Genomic DNA, 20,941 nt, shown 5'->3' with positions numbered 1-20,941 from the left:
GTTTGTCACTCTACATGTCAGTCTCTCCTTATTAGCAATCACACTTTTACCAGTGGAGACATCACTCGGCAGATTCCCACAGCAAGTGAGTGTGATAAAAGCAAAAAAATGAGGAGCCTCAGCCATTTGTAGAAGCCGAATACATCCCATATCAGAGCTCAGGGGGTTTGGGAGCAAGTGTAGACCTTTATCAGATGTCTGTGAAGGCCTAGAGCGATAAGGCAAATGCAGTGTAAAGTTTGGGAGTCTGCTGATGGGGATAGTGAGAGTTCAATGATGACACTGAGGTCAGTGTCAAGCATAGGAAAAATGAACCTGGCAGCAGCAGGCATTTAGAGCTGATAACCAGATTGTGAGTTATGGAGTGAGATCCAAAGCGGCCCTTGTCTTTAAAACCTCCCCTGCTTCTCACCGAAAAACCATGATTGTTTCTCATTCATTTAGCCTGTTTAAACCCTTTTAAGGCACAAAACTTTCCTGTAGCTCAAAGAGTAGAGTGTGTCGCTAGCAAAGCCAAGGTCATGGGATTGGTTCCCAGAGAATGCATGAACTGATAAAAAAAAAAATGCCTTCAATGCAATCCAAGTCACTTTGGATCAAAGCATCTACCAAATGCATAAATGTAAATATAAAACTATAATGTCAGGTAAAACAATTGCTTAGGTTTCTAAGTCCATCACCTTTTTTAGTCACTGTCCTGATCTGATGGGAGGTTGTGCTAGCTCATATCCGGACATGTCCGTAATATACGGCAGCAGGCACTTCAAACACTGTGTGGAAGTGCAGGGCAGCTGAAATTAATGAGCTGTGTGCTTGATATACATAAACTGGCAAGATTTGTTAATTCAGTGGGGGCTGTGAATCAACAGCATGTTTGTGTTAACAATGCGTTCAAGTGTGGACAAGGAGAGGAAGGACAAGGTGTATCCCAGTGGAGGTGACACAGCTTGCATCAAATAAACTGATATTTGATAACCATAAACACGGTGACTGTGAGATGGCTGAGTAGCTGGTTAGTGAGTTTGAGTAGTGTCATTTTTTTAAGTTATATTAATGGGATTTTTATGCCTTTATTGGGACAGGACAGTAGCGTTGAGTGGAGAGAAATGAGCGGGATCGGCAAAGGACCTCGAGACGTAAATCAAACTCGGGTCGCCGCAAGCACAGTTGTGCTGTATGTATGCACTAACCACAAGGATATTCAGCGCCGACTTTATTTTTTATTTATTTTAGGTATTTTAGCACCTGTGCTTTAATTAGCACTTGGAGATTTTGCACAGTAAAACTTTGTCCTTAAAACTTGTATCTTTAAATTAATGCACCTGAAGCACCGCCTCTACATGCAGATGGACGTCCTTGGCTGTTGTATCTTGGCCATACATGATGTTTTTTTGGGAAATTAGTTTAAAATACTTTCAAAAATGTCTTGAATGTCTAATCAGAACCCAAAACTTGGATATTAAAAATATACTGTTTAGCACATCCTATTTGTGTACCTTTTAGGAATGCACAATATATCAGCACCTTAACAGGTATATTCCTATTTATTTATTTTTATTATTATTTATCCGATTGACACTATATATATATATATATATATATATATACCAAAATTCAATTGTGCATGCTAATTTCAGACTTTTTATAGTTTTACATTTAGATGCCTAAATTCATTTGTAGCATTTAAAATGGCAGATTTTAGCTTTCAGTGTTTAATTTTTCATTTATTTAGACAAAATAGTATCGAATCTTAAAGAGAAAGTTGTATTGTATTAACTAGAATCTCTAGTACCACTTGATTGACATTTTCCACTTGAGGTGATGCTTTGTTTTGGCAACGTTGTTATCTTGATATTCTTCAGGTCATCGAGATCCGAATGACCCAGACTAATTTTAGCTCTTTGTATAGTGAGAGGTGTTGCACATTGGTTTGTTTGAATGGTCTGGCGTAGGGGACTCAGGATCCATTGTTGCTGCAAACGGACAGTGAGAACCTTGGAGATGTTGGAAATTCCGTGGTCCCTCGTCAAGAGTACGAGTGTGTGAATCTGACAAGTAGGTGCCGAAAAGAGACGCTTCAATTCTGGCACAGGCGCATTCACACGCACACTCGTTTTCTCTCATAGGCTTTTGCTTTTTTCGATCAACTTCTAACACTAAATCCTAGATATGGACGCTCATTTTATTCTCTGAGGCGGAGTATTCTCTCTCTCTCTCTCTCTCTCTCTCTGTGACTCTTGTTACCTGATACCGGTGAGAGCCATGATGACCTTAAGTCAGACAAAGCGTTTCAGAAGTGCTGAAATGTAGCCAACCCCTCCAGAGATCTCGGCCTGCATTGGAGTCAAGCAGCCCACCCCCCGCAACTCCCTCAGATCCTCACTCCACATTCCTCTCTGTGGAGAAAAAGAGGAACAAAACACAGCACACAAAAGACCTGAAAGCGAGAAGTGAAAGGGGATTTTTGTGGGTTTTTCAAAGAAACAAGTTCACTTTCAACCTGCAATTTTCTTCTCCTTCTCGTAACTCTTTCTGTCATGTGAGGTAATTATGCAGAATGGGCATTAGTGGGAATTTATTAGTATGTATGTACTGTAAGGCATTCTGTGGAAGAAATAACAAAAATATATATTTTTTAAATATGAACCTTGGTAGAACCAAGGAGGTCTATAATACTTGGACAGCACTGGACTGTTAGCATTCCCATTGCTCAACTGGTACAGAAAAGAAGTCCACAATTTGATTTCCACCAACATTGCTTAAGAGCACTCAGATCTGCATACATTAGCCAATAACCACAAATATCATTTGACTAATCACATGATGACATCAGCCAACCAGCAACTGACATCATCAAGACATTTACAATCCCAAACTTTTCAAAGGGGAAAAGTTGTTTTTTGCCCTCTAATGGCGTAGTTATGGCATCTACCAGTGTGTTTCACCCGCCAGCCAAACCTTTTACCTCTTGAGTCAAACTGTGGTGTTTTCTCAGAGTACCATCATGTAAATAATGTGGTACATGGATATGAATCATTCAGCATTATTGTATATATTAAAGAACCATGATGCAGCCATCCAATTCCATCACTGTGTTTCTCATCTATTATATAGTCAAAATAGGATAGCTATTTACTTCCAATTTGTCAAAACTGCAAATTAAATGGCTGCTTTGCATAATAAAGTTAGTACTAAGATAGAAGGACTTCTTTGAATGTACAAAATGTTGGACCGTAATGTCCTTACAATGACCGCTGAACTGATGCCACATAACTGTCAGTGAGAATAACATGACCCAGTGATTCAACTAGACCCTCACACATAATAAACACACACATGTAAAAGAAGTCTGAAGTCTGTCATTTCTGGAAATTTCATTATTTTCTGGGAAAAAAAATCAGAATGGAGAGGAACAGCATGATGCTGCAATTTAATTTGTTTTGTTTCCTTATTACTTGGTTTGAATTTCCATTTTATGTATGTAATAATTGTATCTTTTATAATCTTTACAAAAGGGATTTTATCTTTAATCTCATTTTTTTAACTTGTTTCCATGTGAAGTAATTGTGCTTATTGTAATTATTTTTTATTATAAAGCACTGTGAGCTGCATTCCTTGTATGAAAGGTGCTATACAAATAAAGCTTATTGTTACTAATATTATTACATTTTTATTCATTATTATTAATTTTTTTTGTAAAGAAACATCTCAAATGGCACCAAATGTAATAGTTTAATTTCATGTGCACAAGCAAATAAGTTTGAATGAACAAATTTGTTGATTAAATAATGTCGCTCTGTGAAGGTTAGAGAGCTGCTTGGTTCTTTCAATTGGATCAACAACAGTCTCCTACATTTATATTACCACAACAAGGATGCTTGTTGATCTATTCTGCCAGTCATTGTTTAAATTGTAAAGATGGTGATACTGTATCTGCCCAAAGTTTCAGAAGAGCACTACCAGATAAGGTGGAGGTTGTATTATTCTTCTGATCTTTCACACCACATTTCTCAGCATGTCCCCATGGTCACATTTTGTCATTGGTGTTTATTGGTTACGACTCAAGGTCCCTGACTAAAGCTCTGTTGATGTAAAATGATCTTTGATGTTTCTTTGTTTTGGTTTCATTGCTGACTGCATGTGTGTTGTTCTCTTTCAGAGGTCCTATACGTTGATAGTGGAGGCCTTGGACTTCAATAACGATACTGCCAGTGAAAGTGAGTAGCATCTTTGGCTGTTTGTTTTGCTTCTTTTTGTTTTTATTTGCTTTTTGGTTGATATATTTTTTCTGTTTTTTGTTTCCGTCTTTGATGTCCTTTCTGTGTTTCTTGCTTTGTTTGATTTGTTTCTATTTTTTTTTTGTCTTATAACTTTTTTCTTTTGTTTAAACTGGGAAATGTAAGAAATTCAAGTTTGTTTTGTTTCGTCTGCATAAATGTTTTTCTTTTGTTTAAACTGGGAAATGTAAGAAATTAAAGTTTGTTTTGTTTTGTTTCTTCTTTTCTCTTTTGTTTAAGCTTTGGGAAATGTAAGAAATTTAAGCTTGTTTTTGTACCATTTCCGCTCATAGCATGCTAGTCTTTAAACCAAATGTGCTGACAGGTGTGTGTGACAGGACAGGGAAGGGAAGAAGAGGAAGACTGTGTGTCTGTCTGTGAGAAACATTGTTGAGGGGGCCTCATGCTTATGAAAATGTTTCCGAATACCTGATGACTAATGGCAGGTGTTGGCAGTCAAGGTCTCATGGCCTCTCTGTCACGGTGCATAGCTCAAGCACAAGGTTATGTTTGCTATAACCTTTCTCTTCTTACACCTCAACAGGGCTTAACACTCCAGAAACAGTCCCATTTAGACACTAAACTGAGTCTGGTGGAGTTCATTTGAATAGCTCTTCTAGGTTGTGTTACCATTAACTGGTATAGCGACTTCCAGCTATATCCAGATATTCTGAATTCAAAGTTTTTGTTGCAGAAAAGCTTATGTTGAAGTTGTACTCTTGTCTTGTACTCTACAGTATGTATTAGCTTATAGACTGCATATGCTAATGGTTTATCTGGTGCTAGAACCTGTAATTTTACTATTTGGATTGTTGGTCTTTTCAAATACTTCCTAATATGTGTTGTGCTACATTTTAGAGGTATTTGTTTCTGTTTATTGGGCTTTGAATATTCAAATGAAATATTAGAATCTGTAGAAGCCAATTCAGACTTGCTTACATTTGTGACTTTGCTGCATTTTGAGAAGATTTAGTAACAACTTTAGTTTTATAAATATTGTAAAATAACATTGTCCACCAAGGGTAGATTTAGGCCAAAACTTTGTTTTTAAAGCTGTACCAGCTCAAACAGTGAAACATGGTGCTGGCAACACCAAAGTCATGGATCTGATTCCCAGGAAATGTAGAAACTGATCAAATGTGTGCAGTACCTTAAATGCATTGCAGGTTGCTTTGGTTAAAAATGTCAAGCAAATGCATTTGACAAACATTTTTATCCATATATGCCACAATTCAAAAATTTGGGGTTGGCAAGATTTTGATAAATGTTTTTCAAAGTCTCTTAATCTCACTTGGGCTGCATTTGTTATTTTATACAAATACATTAAAAACAATATTGTGAAATATTTTTATTATTTAAAACAACTTTTTTTCTATATTTGTATATTTTATGATGTAATTTATTCCTGTGATGGCAAAACTGAATTTTCAGCATCATTACTCCAGACTTCAGTGTCACATGATCCTTCAGAAATCATTCTAATATGCTGATTTTGTGCTCAAGGATCATGTTTTATTAATAGTAATGTTGAAAACGGTTGTGCTGCTTAATATTTTTGTGGAAACCATGGTACATTTTTTCCAGGATTCTTGAGATGAATGAAGAGGATTCATGAGATTAGTCAATAAAGTTCAAACAACAACATGAAATAGAAATCTTTTAGCATTATAAATGTCTTTACTGTCACTTTTGGTAAACTTAATGTGTCCTTGCTGAAAACAAGTTTTAATTTCTTAAAATCTTACTGACCCCAGACTTTTGAATTGGTTATTTATCAAATATATAAGAAATATATGTACACATATCATTAGTAGAATTTGTTTTTCATTTTTGCTAGCAACTCTCCTTATTCCTTGTCCTGAGGGTGTGGAGTTTTTTTCTGTCAGTTTAATGTGACTTCCTCACCCCACAGTGAAGTGGATCAGGCTGCAGGTAGTAAAGACATGACACTTGGCTCTGTCCACAGGGTTCAGGGTGCAAGTGAAATGCCACAACGACCCTCTGCATTCCAGAGTCCTATGAACTATAGGCCCACCTGGCCTCCATAATATCATCTCTTTTCACTCTTTCTACCTCCTCTAGGAATAACAGTTAATATAGCTACCCATGTTGCATCAGTTTGCAGAGAACTTTAAAGATAAGTGTTTATGTGAAAGGGAGGAATAGATATTTCACGGTTCCCTGTTCTAGTCATATTCGGGAAAATGGTGAAAGATGTGAGCTATCAGCTTTCTTCATCTTCTGTAGCTGCAAAAAGTGTATACTTTGCTTGACATTATTCCTAACAAACACCCCTTGATAACAAGGTTTTCCACATCCTGACTTGTTTTGGACGTTTCGTTCTGTATCTTCAGTCCTGCCCACCGATAGCCACACGGATGAACTGTCTGTGGTATAAACATTACCTCCACCACATTTCTACCATCAAATGTACAGAATATGCTGTCATGATGCCCACGACTGCATTTCAGACAGCATTGTAAACCTAAGTATATCATGGAGACCAATGGTGTCTACAGTGCTTTTGAGAAATGCAACCCAGCCCTAGTTGGGAGTATAATAAGAATTTAAGGATGAAATCTGTGGGTGAGTGGGTGGGTGTTTGATTGTGGTCAGAGTGTTTGAAGGGAATACATGTCAGATTACTTAGTTTACTAGTGCTTACATACATTTATTTCCAGTAAGTGTCTCTCAGATTCTACATTTATCTGTCCTAATCAAGGGGTTTTCAAACTTGATGCCAAGGATGATTCCCTTCCATAAATATAAAGGCTGCTATTTATTTTAAGACTCATTTAGGGTTTGTTCACACAGAATGCATTTTTGAATTCGACTTTGTTGCTTTTCCATTGTTTTTCTACAGTATATAAAAATGCGATAGACAGATGTGTTTGACCATTGAACTTGTGCAGCATCTCTAGATCTTACTTTTTTTATTTTTGTTGTTTTTAAATGCAAAATGTCCCCTTACATTGAAAAATATTATGGGTGATATTATAAAAACAAATAAAATGTTATATAAAAATAGAATTTTTGTCATTTTACCAAATCCAAAATAAACAATTAAAATATTAGCTGGAAAACTTCAAAATAATTGAAATGAGTATTAGTGCTGATTTAAAGGGGTCCTATTATACCGTTTTTTTACTTTTTCAACTTTAGTTAGTCTGTAATGTTGCTGTTTGAGCATAAAAAAGATCTGCAAAGTTACAAAGCTCAAAGTCCACTTCAAAAGGAGATATTTTATTTAACAGAAATCACTTTTCAAAAACTACAACGAACGACTCGTTTGGACTACAACGCATATTTTCCGGGATTTGTGATATCACAAATACCGACGAATGGGACGAGACCTGGTTGAGCTGCACTAGAGAAGGCAACGAGTGTTATCACTATGTCAGAGACACGTTAGCTTTCCCAAGGCGAACTTTGGTTACAATCATCTGGGTTTAAATCGCGCTCAAATTGATTTGATCTTGACACAATATTTACACTGAAGCTCGCAGCAGGCGGCTATGGTAAGGGGCATGACATTTCCCGACCAGGCGCCAAGTGGTGCCAATCACAACACTCACTGGCCCAGCTAACCAATCACAGCACATTTCGTATTTCAGAAGGCGGGCCTTCATTTGATACAGGAACTATTCGAGCCATTCATGCCAGACTGAGGAGAGAGGTGTTGTAATAATGTAAAATATGTGAAAAATAATGTGTTTTTCGAACAACCTAGTATGAGAGCCTGTTCTACTACACCCCCAAAACAAAATCAAGACTTTGTAAAAGAGCATAATAGGACCCCTTTAATACCAACACTTTTTCTCTGTAATTTTCCATGGACCCCCTTGTGGCCACCTGGGGGTCTCCAGAAACCCAGTTTAAAACCCCTGCTCTAATTCACTACTCTGCATGGGATCTGAATCTACGGGGGTGAATATGTCAGACAGAGAAAGAGAAAAAGTGAGCAAGACAGTGTTTATTCACTGATGTCATGAGTCCTTGCTGCTAGTAGCATATTGTTTGCACAATGTAATTAATAGTGATTGTGGCTTTTCCTTCAGCTATAAACATGAGGGGTCATTTTAGGCCAGTGATATCTTTAATCTGTGAGCAGCTGGATAGAGACATTGAAGTTTCTTGGTTAACCTTTAACTCTTTGAATTGTGTGTGGTGTTATTGTGTCAAGGCCTTTCTAACTGTTACACATTGACTGTTCAGGTGGAAAGCTCATCGAGAAAGCGTACCACTCTGGCATGATCAACCCAAATCGACAATGGCAGAAACTGACCCACAACGGCCCCATCGCTCAGTTTGAGTACCAGATCCGGGTCACCTGCGATGAACACTACTACGGCTTTGGCTGCAACAAGTTCTGCCGGCCACGTGACGAGTTCTTTGGACATTACACTTGTGACCAGAATGGCAACAAGACCTGCCTGGAAGGATGGACGGGTCCTGACTGCAATACAGGTGAGCAAGTAGACTGTGTTAAGGCCCCCCCTTTTTTTTGCATTTATTTAGTCAAAAGTACAGTAAAAACAGTAATAGTGTGAAAATATTATTGCAGTCTAAAATAATTGTTTCTTAATTTGATATATTTGAAAATGTATTTTTTTCCTGTGATGCAAAGCTGAGTTTTCATTAGAGACTACTCTAGTCTTTAGTGTCACTTCAGGATACATTCTAATATACTGATTTAATAGATTTACTATAGGGCTTTAGAAAGAAATATTTTATTTGATTTAACATAAAATTTATTACACACAAATGTTTAGGTTACAATGGCCTAACATAAACTATGGAACATATAAGAAGATAATTTGAGAAAAAGTTTTTTGGTTTTTTTTCACGCAATGGAAGTCATTGGTAACCAGAACAGCTTACCAACAGCCTTCAAAATACCTTGTTTTATGTTCCACAAAAGAAAGTAAGTCATTCAGGTTTGAGTAAATGATTTTAAAAAAAAAATCCCTTTTTTTGAATGAAATAATACTCTAAATAAGAAACTAAAACTGGCAGCAGGTGGCGGTAAATGTCTATGAGTCAAAAATTCATTTGATTCGTTCAAACGGCTGATTCATTCAGGAATTCAGTGAACGGCTCACTTTATGAATGGGGCTTTGAATCATTGATTCACACGACTCGTTCAAAACACGGATTCATTCAGAAACTAACCACCGCTGTGTTGCTCACAGACGCACAACAGTTCTGCTGTGGCTTTAGGTAATATTTTGTTGGCAAAACAGACAATATTGTGTTTAAAATATAACACAATATCAATTTCTAACTGAACTGTTATATAAAATCACATTTGCACTCGTGCTATTCGTGTAATACTGCTCTCGCTGCTCGTGTGATATAGCTTATCGTATGATATAAATGCTATAAATGCCCATGTATGAGACAAAAACTCATACATGGGCATTTTTTGCACCAATATCTTGAATTTTGGGGCATAACTGCATTTATGGAGTTGTTGCCTTGCATTATATTTGTCAAGTCAACTGTATGAAATGTAAGATGATGTACAGGTCTGGGGGCGGGGCCAGTGCGTTAACTGCGTTAAAATATTTTATTAAGTGTTATTTTTTTATAACTAGTTAATTAAGTTAACACGTTAAACTGACAGCCCTAATTTAATATAATATAATTTTATATATTATAATTTAATATTATAATATTTCTTATTATTATCAATGTTAAAAACATTGCTGCTTAATATTTTTGTGGAAACGGTCAGTTTTTATGATTTTGTAATGATTAGAAAGTATACAAAAATTATTTAAAATATCATGTTAAAATCTTTTAAAAAATCTTTTAAAAAATCCTACTGACCCTAAACTTTTGTACATTATATTACATTTTAAAATATAAAAATAAATTTATATTTATATTCTATAAATTACTCCTGAGTCTAATTTCTATACAAAGATTGTTTTTCTTTTTTTATTTAACAATGAAAATTTCATCAATTTCATTGATTTGGGCATCCCTGAATGCATCTGATAATGAAGTAAAATGCTTTGCAAACTGTTAACTCAAATGCTTTTTGCCAAAACAAACAGTTTCCATTTTAAGAGGCTGGTGGGTTTAGTGTGGAATAGTTTGGAATAAGCCATGAACGGAGAGCGCAGCACCCGAAGCCCGACGACAGGACTCAGATTAGAGTAGGATTCAGTTAGGCTAATTAGGGGTTTGAAAAAATTTCATGGGTGAACAGGGTACATTGAGGCCCGTGGTATATCTTACAGCAAGGATGGGGAACAAACTTATCTTATTCATTCTTTCCCACTCTTTCGGTTTTCCAGCGATCTGCAGACAAGGTTGCAGCACCGAACATGGATCTTGTAAGGAACCAGGTGGCTGCAAGTGAGTAATCTGCAATATTATTCTATATTTTTTGTGGCATTTCCTGCAAAAATGTACTTTACACTGTCACCAGGTTTATTTTGTCCTCAACCTTGCTCTTTAACATTTTGAGCCAAGCCTTGTTAAAGTGTGAAAGATGCAACAGTACAAGCTTTCACTGCAACTAGAGGCTCATGGTTAAATCTTGTTAGAATCCATGTGTCCTGCTTGACCTATCAAGGTCTGATAGCTCAAGCTCCGTTTCTGGTCCACAGACGATAAAAGCACAGATTACTGACATCCACCTCCAAGTATTCCAACATGGCTGGCATTTAGCAGTGAAACGGTGTCAATAAGGCCATGTTGTAAAGACAACTGAAGCACAAAGCTATTTTTAGCCATTTTGCTTTTGTCTGGCAAGATGTTGAAGCCTTATCTACAAACCATCATCTGCCAAGTTCAATCTTTAATTGGGTTTTAAAATGCACTGCTTGATTTACTAATGATGTATGAATTTGGCCACCGGGGAAGAGAAAGCGATGTGTATCTGTGTGTGTTCGTATAAAGCTATAGCTCAGTGATTTATGAGTGCATAATAAATACTCTTTGTAACACTGATGCACATAAAAAATTTGTCAAACTAAGTGGCTTGTTTAATGTGTAATAAAAAAGCATGGTGGTTTATTCTATTGTGTTGTTTTCCAAGAGAACAGAATTTGAAGCAATTTTTTAATCCTTCCATAGCAGCAAGTTTTCCTTGACATTTTCTTGAGTTAGGTTTTGCTTCGTAATATGTACGATTGTAGCATGCATGGGAAAAATGCATAAACAAGGCTTTCTGAAGTTACTTGCTTCGTCATAAAGGAATGTGCCATGTGTAACTTATTTGTGTTGAGTAGGGCATCGAGTTAATGAAAATTGAATTTCTTGCGCAACAAACTGATCTTGTTGGTTGGGGCAAGTCACGGCAGGTTTTGCATTGGGCTTTTTCTGGTTTTTCATCGGTTCGTTATAGGTGTTTGCATGTTTTTTGGTCAACAGATAGACATTAGTGATGTTTTGTTACAAAGATCTTTTTTGTTTGAGTAATTCTCATCATTGTACCAGCTCTGAAAGCGTTCAAGATCAAGGCTGGATGTCTACGGAATGCAATGTATACTAAAACCTCAGCTCTTTGTTACATTTGGCATGATTATATCCCATTACCTATTCATCTCTCACTGAAAGCTTGCCAGAACACACAACCATGCAACTGTGCAACTGTTGTAACAAGAGCTCTTACTGTGCTAAATTGGAACTGTCGAGGCCTACGGTCGAGGTGAAAATGTTACTCAGCCATGCTGCTTTAATGCCATATTTTTGCTTTAATATCATTCAAAGTCACTTCCAAGACACTGCTGATGTGAAATAGGGTTTTGTGAATGTTTCTCATAGTCAAAATCTTCTCGCACGTTTAAGAATAGTTGTCTTTAATCACAGAGAGAGGTTTCCTCAACCACCGTGTTTATTTTTACAGCTGAACTGCCGCCTCAGGCTAATTGTTTTCTTTTTTCCCCAGAGGGCAGTCTGTTTTCCTGTGGCGCTCAAGTGACTTACTATCTCATCTGAATCCTTCTTTAAGGAGCAGGTTATCGCTCAGGCTGTTTAATTACTGCCATTTTAAGGGGGAAGTGTAGGGGAGAACTATTGCTGAGCTGTTTTGGAGATGGCTTTTAATGACAGGCTTAGAGATATTCTGTGGCTGTAGATCTGACTCTGTTTTTTCATTCCCTGGGCGGAGAAAGGCTACATGGGAACAGCAGTGAGAATGCAAAAGAACCCGCCATAAATACATTGGCCAATGGAGCGGTTTACAAACACAATCCCCCCCACTCAGATGGTCCGAGCAGTTCTGGGGCCAACCCGCTCCGCTTTTATTGAGACAGAGTGTCCTGCCACAAGCTAATGTTAGTCTCTCTAAAAGACCCAGTGGAGTTTTAAAGCTGCTGTTTGTTGTTTGCATGGCTTGGCATTAAGTAATCAGACAAGAAGTTGTCGGCGGTTCCCTTTTCCCAGTGGACTGGAGTGAACTTTTAAAACAGGGTTTATAAAAGGGTAACCTTTTAGCATTGGACGCCCTGAAAAACAACACTTTTCTCAAAGTTTTGATAAGTACTTTTAGAAAATGATGGCAAATTATGCTTTAGAAAATCACTACACATTGTTATCGTGTGGTGTTGTCATTGTAACAGAACATACTTCTTCAGCCCTGACGCCTCTTGAGAAAATGAGATAATTGGAAAAGCAAACTCATTCTAAAAGAGGTGTGGGTTTACTAATAGTAAACAAGAACATTTTCTTCTCTTTTTATCAAAGTAACATGTCATTAAAGTAATATTATGTTGAAAATTATTTTGCACTGTTAATCTCGTCATGAAACTACTGACTTTGTTATTCATTCTGTCCATGATAACTCAACTCAGATGATAACTTCATCTCACTCAAATACATTCAGATGCAAAAGCCAAAAGTGCTGTCTGAAATTTTCTTCTAAAATGAGCATTTTTATGTTCAGTTATTTCACTTTAATTGCACATTATCATAACTAAAATGTTATTTGTGTTAACTCAAATTGTATGCCATTTTATTCAGAAAATAATGGGTAAAATGGAAAATCAAACTGAACTACATGTAGTGGGCATATTGGTCTAAAAGATCAAAATCAATATGATTTAAAAAAAACTAAAAATTAATACTGTCACTATGCAGGAAATTCCTCTGGTATATATATACTGCCATTTAGTGACACTTGCAGTTCTTAGTGGTCGTTTAATTTGCATTTATAAACCCTTGCCTTAGTGTCTGTTTGTCTTTTTCAGGTGTCTGTACGGCTGGCAGGGTCCATACTGTGATAAGTGCATCCCTCACCCAGGCTGTGTACACGGAACCTGCGTTGAACCCTGGCAGTGCCTCTGTGACACTAACTGGGGTGGACAACTTTGTGACAAAGGTAAGCACGCGTCAATTTAACTTTTTCTGTCTCTTATTCTATTTTTGTTTCCGAACATTCAATACTAATGCTGTTCTTACCTCTCAGATCTAAACTACTGTGGAACTCACCAGCCGTGTCTGAATGGAGGAACGTGCAGCAATACAGGGCCTGACAAATACCAGTGCTCCTGTGAAGATGGCTACTCTGGGGTCAACTGTGAACGAGGTGAGTCCGTCATGCTAGCCACACTTTCAAACATCACACTAGAGTCTGGTTCATTTTGCAGATTGTGGCCAAAAACGTCCAAGTAGTCAAGAAAAGATCTGTCTGACTGACATGAAAAGTGGCCATTCACACATTGTTTTGTTTTATGTGTTCTTTAGGTGTTGGTTAATCTGAAATAGTGATATTACAAAAGTAAACCAATCACATATGGTGATTTTTGACCATTTTGTATTCAATATGCATCACAGTTTTTGAGGCTGAGACTAGTTGTTTTGTGTTGCAAATGTCAGTATTGTGCTTTCTCAAGTGTTCTTTTTCCTGTTTCTTTGTTTTTATTGATCTCCTTATTCCATTTTAAGGTTTCCTTTTTGTATTTTGCATTTAAATATGGTGTGTTTCAAGTTTGCCAAGTTTACAAGAATTTTGATTTGAAGTTAATATTTGTTCTGGCCATCAGATTTCAGTTCCACAGAAGGAATTTCATCAAGTGTGCACTTACTGTAGCAATGAGTGTAAAAAAAAAATGTCATTCTACTGCAATGAAATATCTAAAGCATAAAACAGTGATGTATCAGTTAATGCACATTTTGAATATAATGAGAGTTGGATTGATGCACTGCATTATAAAGAACCACTCAATGCACTGTCAAAAACAAATGAGAGAAAAAATGGTACCTTTTAGGGGTAGTCCCTGTAAAGGGAAGGGTTTGTAGCTTATCTACCCTTAAAAGGTGCAAATTACTAACTTAGAGTTGTATATGTACCCTTAGGGTATTACTATGAACATTTTAGGGGTAAATAAAGCAAAAATTTGTACCTTAGAGATGTGTACCTTTTTTCAGTGTGTGTGTGTGGTTTATTGTAGCAGTACTGCCCAAAAGTTTTATCATCTCTCCCTGTTTACAACTCTGAAACATAATGACACTGTAGCTGCTTGAAACTTGATACAAGGAGCAGTTTAGATGCAGTCGTTTGAATTTGATCGTCTTGTTTAATGAATCTTAAGTCATTATGCGCTGCTTTCTGTGTTTCTGTTGGCACAAGTCCATTTTATATACAATGCCATTTTGTTATTGACACCAAGTCAAAGTCTGCAGCAGTGTCATTGCATTCTGGTATAGCAAGATGGAAAAGGGTGTAGAGAGCCTATGGGGGATCAGATGATGTCAGACCACAGGCCTTAACTGTCTACAGTGTCAGGAAGGGCGCCCAGGTCTGCTAATCCTCTGTTATGATATGTCCTGCCAGTGAATCTCATCTGTTTTTACAGTCAGTGGTTGGATGGGTATAGTGATGAAATCTGCCAGATGGACTGTCATGGCTTTTTTCCTCCCCATCCTCCTCTCGGATTCATATGATCCAGATTCAAACCCTCAGGGTGGTGACAATCTCCTGGGGCAGTGAAATCTTCCCCTATCCAAACCATTGGAGGAATCGTTCAGTCTTAGCAGGAAGATAAAAGCTTAACTAGCAGTTAAGTTAATGGGGTCAGTCATGTAACTACAGTGCAAAGGTTAGATCAACATACTCTGGTCAGGCTCGAGAGCATATCAGACCTAATAGTTCACCCAGAAATGAATCCTCATGTAGTTTATTTCTTCTGTTTAACTAATTTTTGTTTCAATATAACGATAATAAGGCTTTACAGAAGAGTTGTACGAGTTTGAGGGTAAATAATGGCAGATTTTCAGGTAAAAAAATCAATAAAAACTGCAAACAAGTGATACTAAATGCTTGCGTTCACAGCTGAACATGCCTGTCTGTCCAACCCTTGTGTGAATGGAGGGACGTGCAAAGAGACCAGTCAGGGTTACGAGTGTCACTGTGCAGTCGGCTGGAGCGGCCCATCGTGCGAAATCAGTAAGAAGGCGCACAAACACACTATGAAGAATATATCCAGCAACACTTGATTTGTCTAACCTGCTCTGATCTCACAGATGATGATGATTGTACACCCAACCCATGCAAACATGGAGGCACCTGTCAGGATTTGGTTAATGGCTTCAAATGTACCTGCCCTCCTCACTGGACTGGCAAAATGTGCCTAATTGGTGAGAGATTAGTGAAGCAATTTGAAGTTTGACTTTCATCATGCTTCTAACTAGGAGTTAATTACAACAATTTTTTTTTTTCAAAGATGCCAATGAATGTGAGGACAAGCCATGTGTGAATGCCAAGTCATGCCACAATCTGATTGGTGGATATTTCTGCGAGTGTCTCCCTGGCTGGACGGGTCAGAATTGTAATATAAGTGAGCATAACAATCTCTATTTTTCTTTTTATCTCTGCATGTGCTTTTGTAGATTTCAATCTGCTGTTTTTGGCTTAAAAATTCAGACATATTTCTCTCAATTTCAGACATAAATGACTGTCAGGGTCAATGTCTGAATGGAGGAACTTGCAAGGTAGGAGATCTTCTGATGTTTTATTATCAGTATACACTACTGCTCAAAAGTTTGGGGTCAGAAAGAAATTAAAACATTTATTCAGCAAAAGTGACAGTTAACTTTTATAATGTTACCAAAAAAAAAAATCTATTTCAAATAAATACTGTTCTTTTTAACTTTCTATTCATCAAAGAGTTCCACAAAAATATCAACATTAATAAAAATATGAAATGCACCAAATCAGAATATTAGAATAAAGCAATAAGCCCCAAGAAGCCGTAGTTTACAGTGAATTTATAACAGCTAAGGGGTATTGTTAGGCACGACGCAAAGCGGAGCGGCTTCACGGGGCTTATTGCTTTTATAAAACGGTTATTCCATATACGTAGTAAGGTTTCACAAAATAAAACAGAGCAAATAAAGTGTAATGATATTAATAAAAACATTATTCTTCCACCAAACAATGTAGTTCCACAGAATCAGTTGTGGTTGCAACAAAGTGGTTGCCGAGCAACACACAAACGTAAACAAAGGTGTATGTTTGTAGAGTAATTTACAGCTTCGAACGTGGCTCGGCCAATCAGAATCAAGGATCGGAACTATCCGTTTTATAATGATTTCTGAAGGATCATGTGACAGTAAAGTAATGCCTGAAAATTCAGCTTTTACATCACAAGAATAAATTACATTTTATTATATATTCATTTAGAAAACAATTATTAGGAATAGCAATAAAATTTCACAATATTTCTGTTTTTACTGTATTTTTGAGCAAACAACTGCAACCTTGGTGAAGATAAGAGACTTCTTTCAAACACATCTTACTGACTGTTACGGTCCTTTCGAGATCTAGGGAATTGGTCCGCAACATTTAAAACAAATGAATTCGATGAATGGAGAGGAGAGCAGAAAAAAACAGCCACGACGACAGCATATGGCAAAAAGGCAGTAATTTATTCTACAAATGGCAGAAGGCAGCAACTTATTCACGTAGCTGTCCAGAAACGCACCAGCAGCGCGTGTGCATATTTACAGTGCCGAAAATAAAAGTATAATACAAACAAACCAACAAAAAGGGAGAGACATGATAGAGTGGCGCCTAAATCAACAAAGAAACAAAACCAAACAAGGCTACACTAAACGCCCAAACCCACTAACCTATCCTAACCAAATAAAAATGTGAAACAAAAACACGAAAGCTTCGGCGTAGGCGACGCCCTAAATACCCTACACTAACTAAAACAGAAAGAAATACACAAGAGGCGCTCACCCACTGACTAGTGTATCTAACACGGTTTCACTACGTGCAAGAGATGTAACCTACAACTAAGCTTACCTACCCTCATCTCCCACCTAGAGAACGAGAAAACTCAATAAGCTCACCATCAATTCGGCACATAGTTGTAAGACATGAAAGTCATACTGAGCAACTTGAGAACGAGAAGATACAGAGGAGTGAGGCACAACTCTAACAAATTGAAAACAAACACGCTGATGCCCGGGAGCTCACACAGGCTCTCCGCTCAGAGCATCTTCTAAAATAATTAATTCACGCAATGCCCCAAAATCCGCTGCTTTACTGGACGTCAACCACTTATCGAATAAAATGCCCTTCTCTCTCGCAAACTCGACGAACGTTTGATTTGAGGTCTTTTTATGTTTCCTAAATCGTTGCCGGTAAGCTTCAGGCACAAGTTCGTATGCACGCAAAATTGCTACTTTCACCGTATCATAATTCAAACTATCCTCTAAGGACAAACTTGCACAAACGTCTTGAGCTTTACCGGTTAATTTACATTGTAACAACAACGGCCAGATTTCCTTGGACCAATTTAATGCGGACGCAATACGTTCAAATACACCAAAATAAGAATCGATTTCAGATTCCCGAAATTGTGGAACAAGGGAAATGTGCTTATATCAAAGGTTTTTTCTGGTGGTTTAACTTCAGTCGAAGGATCAGCGATTTTCCCCGGTATCATTACCGGAGCAGGCTGAACTTTTGCAGTATTAAGCTCCAACTCACGCAGCTTAATCTCCTTCTCCGCCGCAATTTCCAGCCTGCGAATCTCGAGCCTTAAATTCATCTCAGCTTGACATTCCTCCGCCCGTGCACGGGCTTCGATTTGCACTCGTGCCAACTGAATTTTAAGCCTCACATCACCTCCAGACTCCACAGAAGCCGGAGAAAAAGGTTCGAAGGGCGGCAGAAAAGCCTTAGCTTTGGAATCCTCCACTTCGGCCCCTCCACTCTGCTCCTCCTCACCAGCTGATGGGCGAGTGTCTGAACTGAGTGAATCCTCCTCTCTTGCTGCATGTAACATCACGATCCTTAATTCCACCAACCTTTGTAAAACAGCACTTTTAATTTCCCTTTTTAATTGTTGCTTTGAAACCGCAATCTGATAATGTGCAGCGATACGCAATAAATCATCCTTGCGACATCTATCAATTTGCTCAACTGAAGGTGCATTAAGAAAGGTTTCCAAAACGAAATCAGCCATCGTGGTTTCTCAAACACTGCCCAACACGGTTGACCAACCACCTGCTCAAATGGTTTCGTTCCTTTACAAGAAAGTCACTTACTGCTTAAAATCATTCTGCCGTCCTCCCCAACATCAGACAGTCAAATAACTACTTCTGGCGGGTAAAGAGATCCCGGACGAGCCCCCACTAAATGTTACGGTCCTTTCGAGATCTAGGGAATTGGTCCGCAACATTTAAAACAAATGAATTCGATGAATGGAGAGGAGAGCAGAAAAACAGCCAGGACGACAGCATATGGCAAAAGGCAGTAATTTATTCTACAAATGGCAGAAGGCAGCAACTTATTCACGTAGCTGTCCAGAAACGCACCAGCAGCGCGTGTGCATATTTACAGTGCCGAAAATAAAAGTATAATACAAACAAACCAACAAAAAGGGACAGACATGATAGAGTGGCGCCTAAATCAACAAAGAAACAAAACCAAACAAGGCTACACTAAACGCCCAAACCCACTAACCTATCCTAACCAAATAAAAATGTGAAACAAAAACACGAAAGCTTCGGCGTAGGCGATGCCCTAAATACCCTACACTAACTAAAACAGAAAGAAATACACAAGAGGCGCTCACCCACTGACTAGTGTATCTAACACGGTTTCACTACGTGCAAGAGATGTAACCTACAACTAAGCTTACCTACCCTCATCTCCCACCTAGAGAACGAGAAAACTCAATAAGCTCACCATCAATTCGGCACATAGTTGTAAGACATGAAAGTCATACTGAGCAACTTGAGAACGAGAAGATACACAGGAGTGAGGCACAACTCAAACAAATCGAAAACACACACGCTGATGCCCGGGAGCTCACACAGGCTCTCCGCTCAGAGCACAGCCAAAAAGTCTCGCTACACACCCCAACAGCGCTCACTGCGCTGCCCTCGCCTCCCAGGCCGAGCGCACCGGAAGCTTTTAAAGCCACGGGCCGTCAGCTGATTCGTCGCAGTATGGAACACCCTAATAATGATTGGCGGCGAGTCACCCACTCAGCGGAAACCTAGGAGTTGGGGAAAAAGAAAACACAAGTAACAAGAAAAAATAAAAACAAAAACAACAACTCCCAGGGAACGTAACACTGACCCTAAACTTATGAATGGTAGTGTAATATTCTGTTGTTTCATTTAAGCAGGAAGGGGCTGGCATGTAAAGAGGCCAAGTACAGCTAGTTATTTTGTATGTGATGTTTAGTGATGGGTTTATCTGAAATCAGATATAACTGAGAACAAAGTGGAATGTACAGGTGTGCTCAAGGATATCCCTTTTAATTGCTAGTGACTGCTTCAAAGAAAACTCTTGAGTCATTTTCTAAGGCTTAATGCCATGAACCTCTCAAACTTTGACAAATCCAGTGACTAGTTCATCTCCAGAAGGGCTTATTGTTGAAGACTAGAAACTGTAAACATCCAGAACAGAAACACGGCTGTGCCGTCTGAGGCTGACATATTGATACCATTCATTCTCAGGAGTGCTGTACAAAAAAATGTAAGCGTTCTAAGCTGAACATTTATTTTTGGGGGTTAGTGCCAGGAAAGTATGCCCATGATTATGGCACAGAGATGATTTTACCTTGGTCACTACACTGAGTTATTGTAGCTTTTTTTTTTTTTAAATAACGTTCTAGCTCTCATCTTTGACAGGATTTGGTGAATGGTTACCGCTGTCTTTGCCCTCCTGGCTATTCGGGTGAACACTGTGACAAGGACGTGGACGAGTGTGCTAGCAGTCCCTGCCTAAACGGTGGCCGGTGTCAGGATGAAGTCAATGGATTTCAGTGTCTGTGTCCTGCCGGCTTCTCGGGTCAGCTGTGTCAGGTGAGAGAATGTCCTGTTTTCTTTCCTGCCTATTTTTTTATATAACTATCAGTCCAGTTGCTAAACTGGACACTTGATGCACCAAAAAGAAAGAAAAAAATCTCTCCCATAAAGATAAACTGTATTGATATACGTTTAAACGGTATAGCTGAATTTTGACATTTCTATTTGTACACACTATTGTTCAAACGTTTGGTGTTGGTAAGCTTTTTAATGTATTTGAAAGAAGTCTCTTATGCACTTGGATCAAAAATACATTAAAAACAGTAATATTGTGAAATAGTATTAGAATAACTGTTTTATATTTTAATATATTATTTATTTCTGTAAATTTTCAGCAGCCATTACTCCAGTTTTCAGTGTCACATGATTCTTCAGAA

The 20,941-nt window shown here is 38.0% G+C and overlaps 1 protein-coding gene across 1 annotated transcript in view; it reads left to right on the top strand.

Moving 5' to 3' along the window:
* LOC107655002 (protein jagged-1b-like) overlaps window positions 1-20,941 on the top strand; it is a 34,029-nt gene that overhangs the window by 3,837 nt on the left and 9,251 nt on the right. The window contains 10 exon segments of the mRNA XM_016442386.1: window positions 4,160-4,217; window positions 8,493-8,744; window positions 10,583-10,643; window positions 13,481-13,611; window positions 13,699-13,818; window positions 15,565-15,678; window positions 15,756-15,869; window positions 15,956-16,069; window positions 16,177-16,223; window positions 20,388-20,703. Of these exon segments, the coding sequence (XP_016297872.1) occupies window positions 4,160-4,217; window positions 8,493-8,744; window positions 10,583-10,643; window positions 13,481-13,611; window positions 13,699-13,818; window positions 15,565-15,678; window positions 15,756-15,869; window positions 15,956-16,069; window positions 16,177-16,223; window positions 20,388-20,703 (1,327 nt within the window).

Source organism: Sinocyclocheilus anshuiensis, unplaced genomic scaffold (genome assembly GCF_001515605.1).
Source record: "Sinocyclocheilus anshuiensis isolate Anshui unplaced genomic scaffold, SAMN03320099.WGS_v1.1 scaffold487, whole genome shotgun sequence".
Lineage (NCBI taxonomy): Eukaryota > Metazoa > Chordata > Actinopteri > Cypriniformes > Cyprinidae > Sinocyclocheilus > Sinocyclocheilus anshuiensis.
Note: the sequence above shows the minus strand (reverse complement) of the source record. Positions and strands in the feature narration are given on the sequence as shown.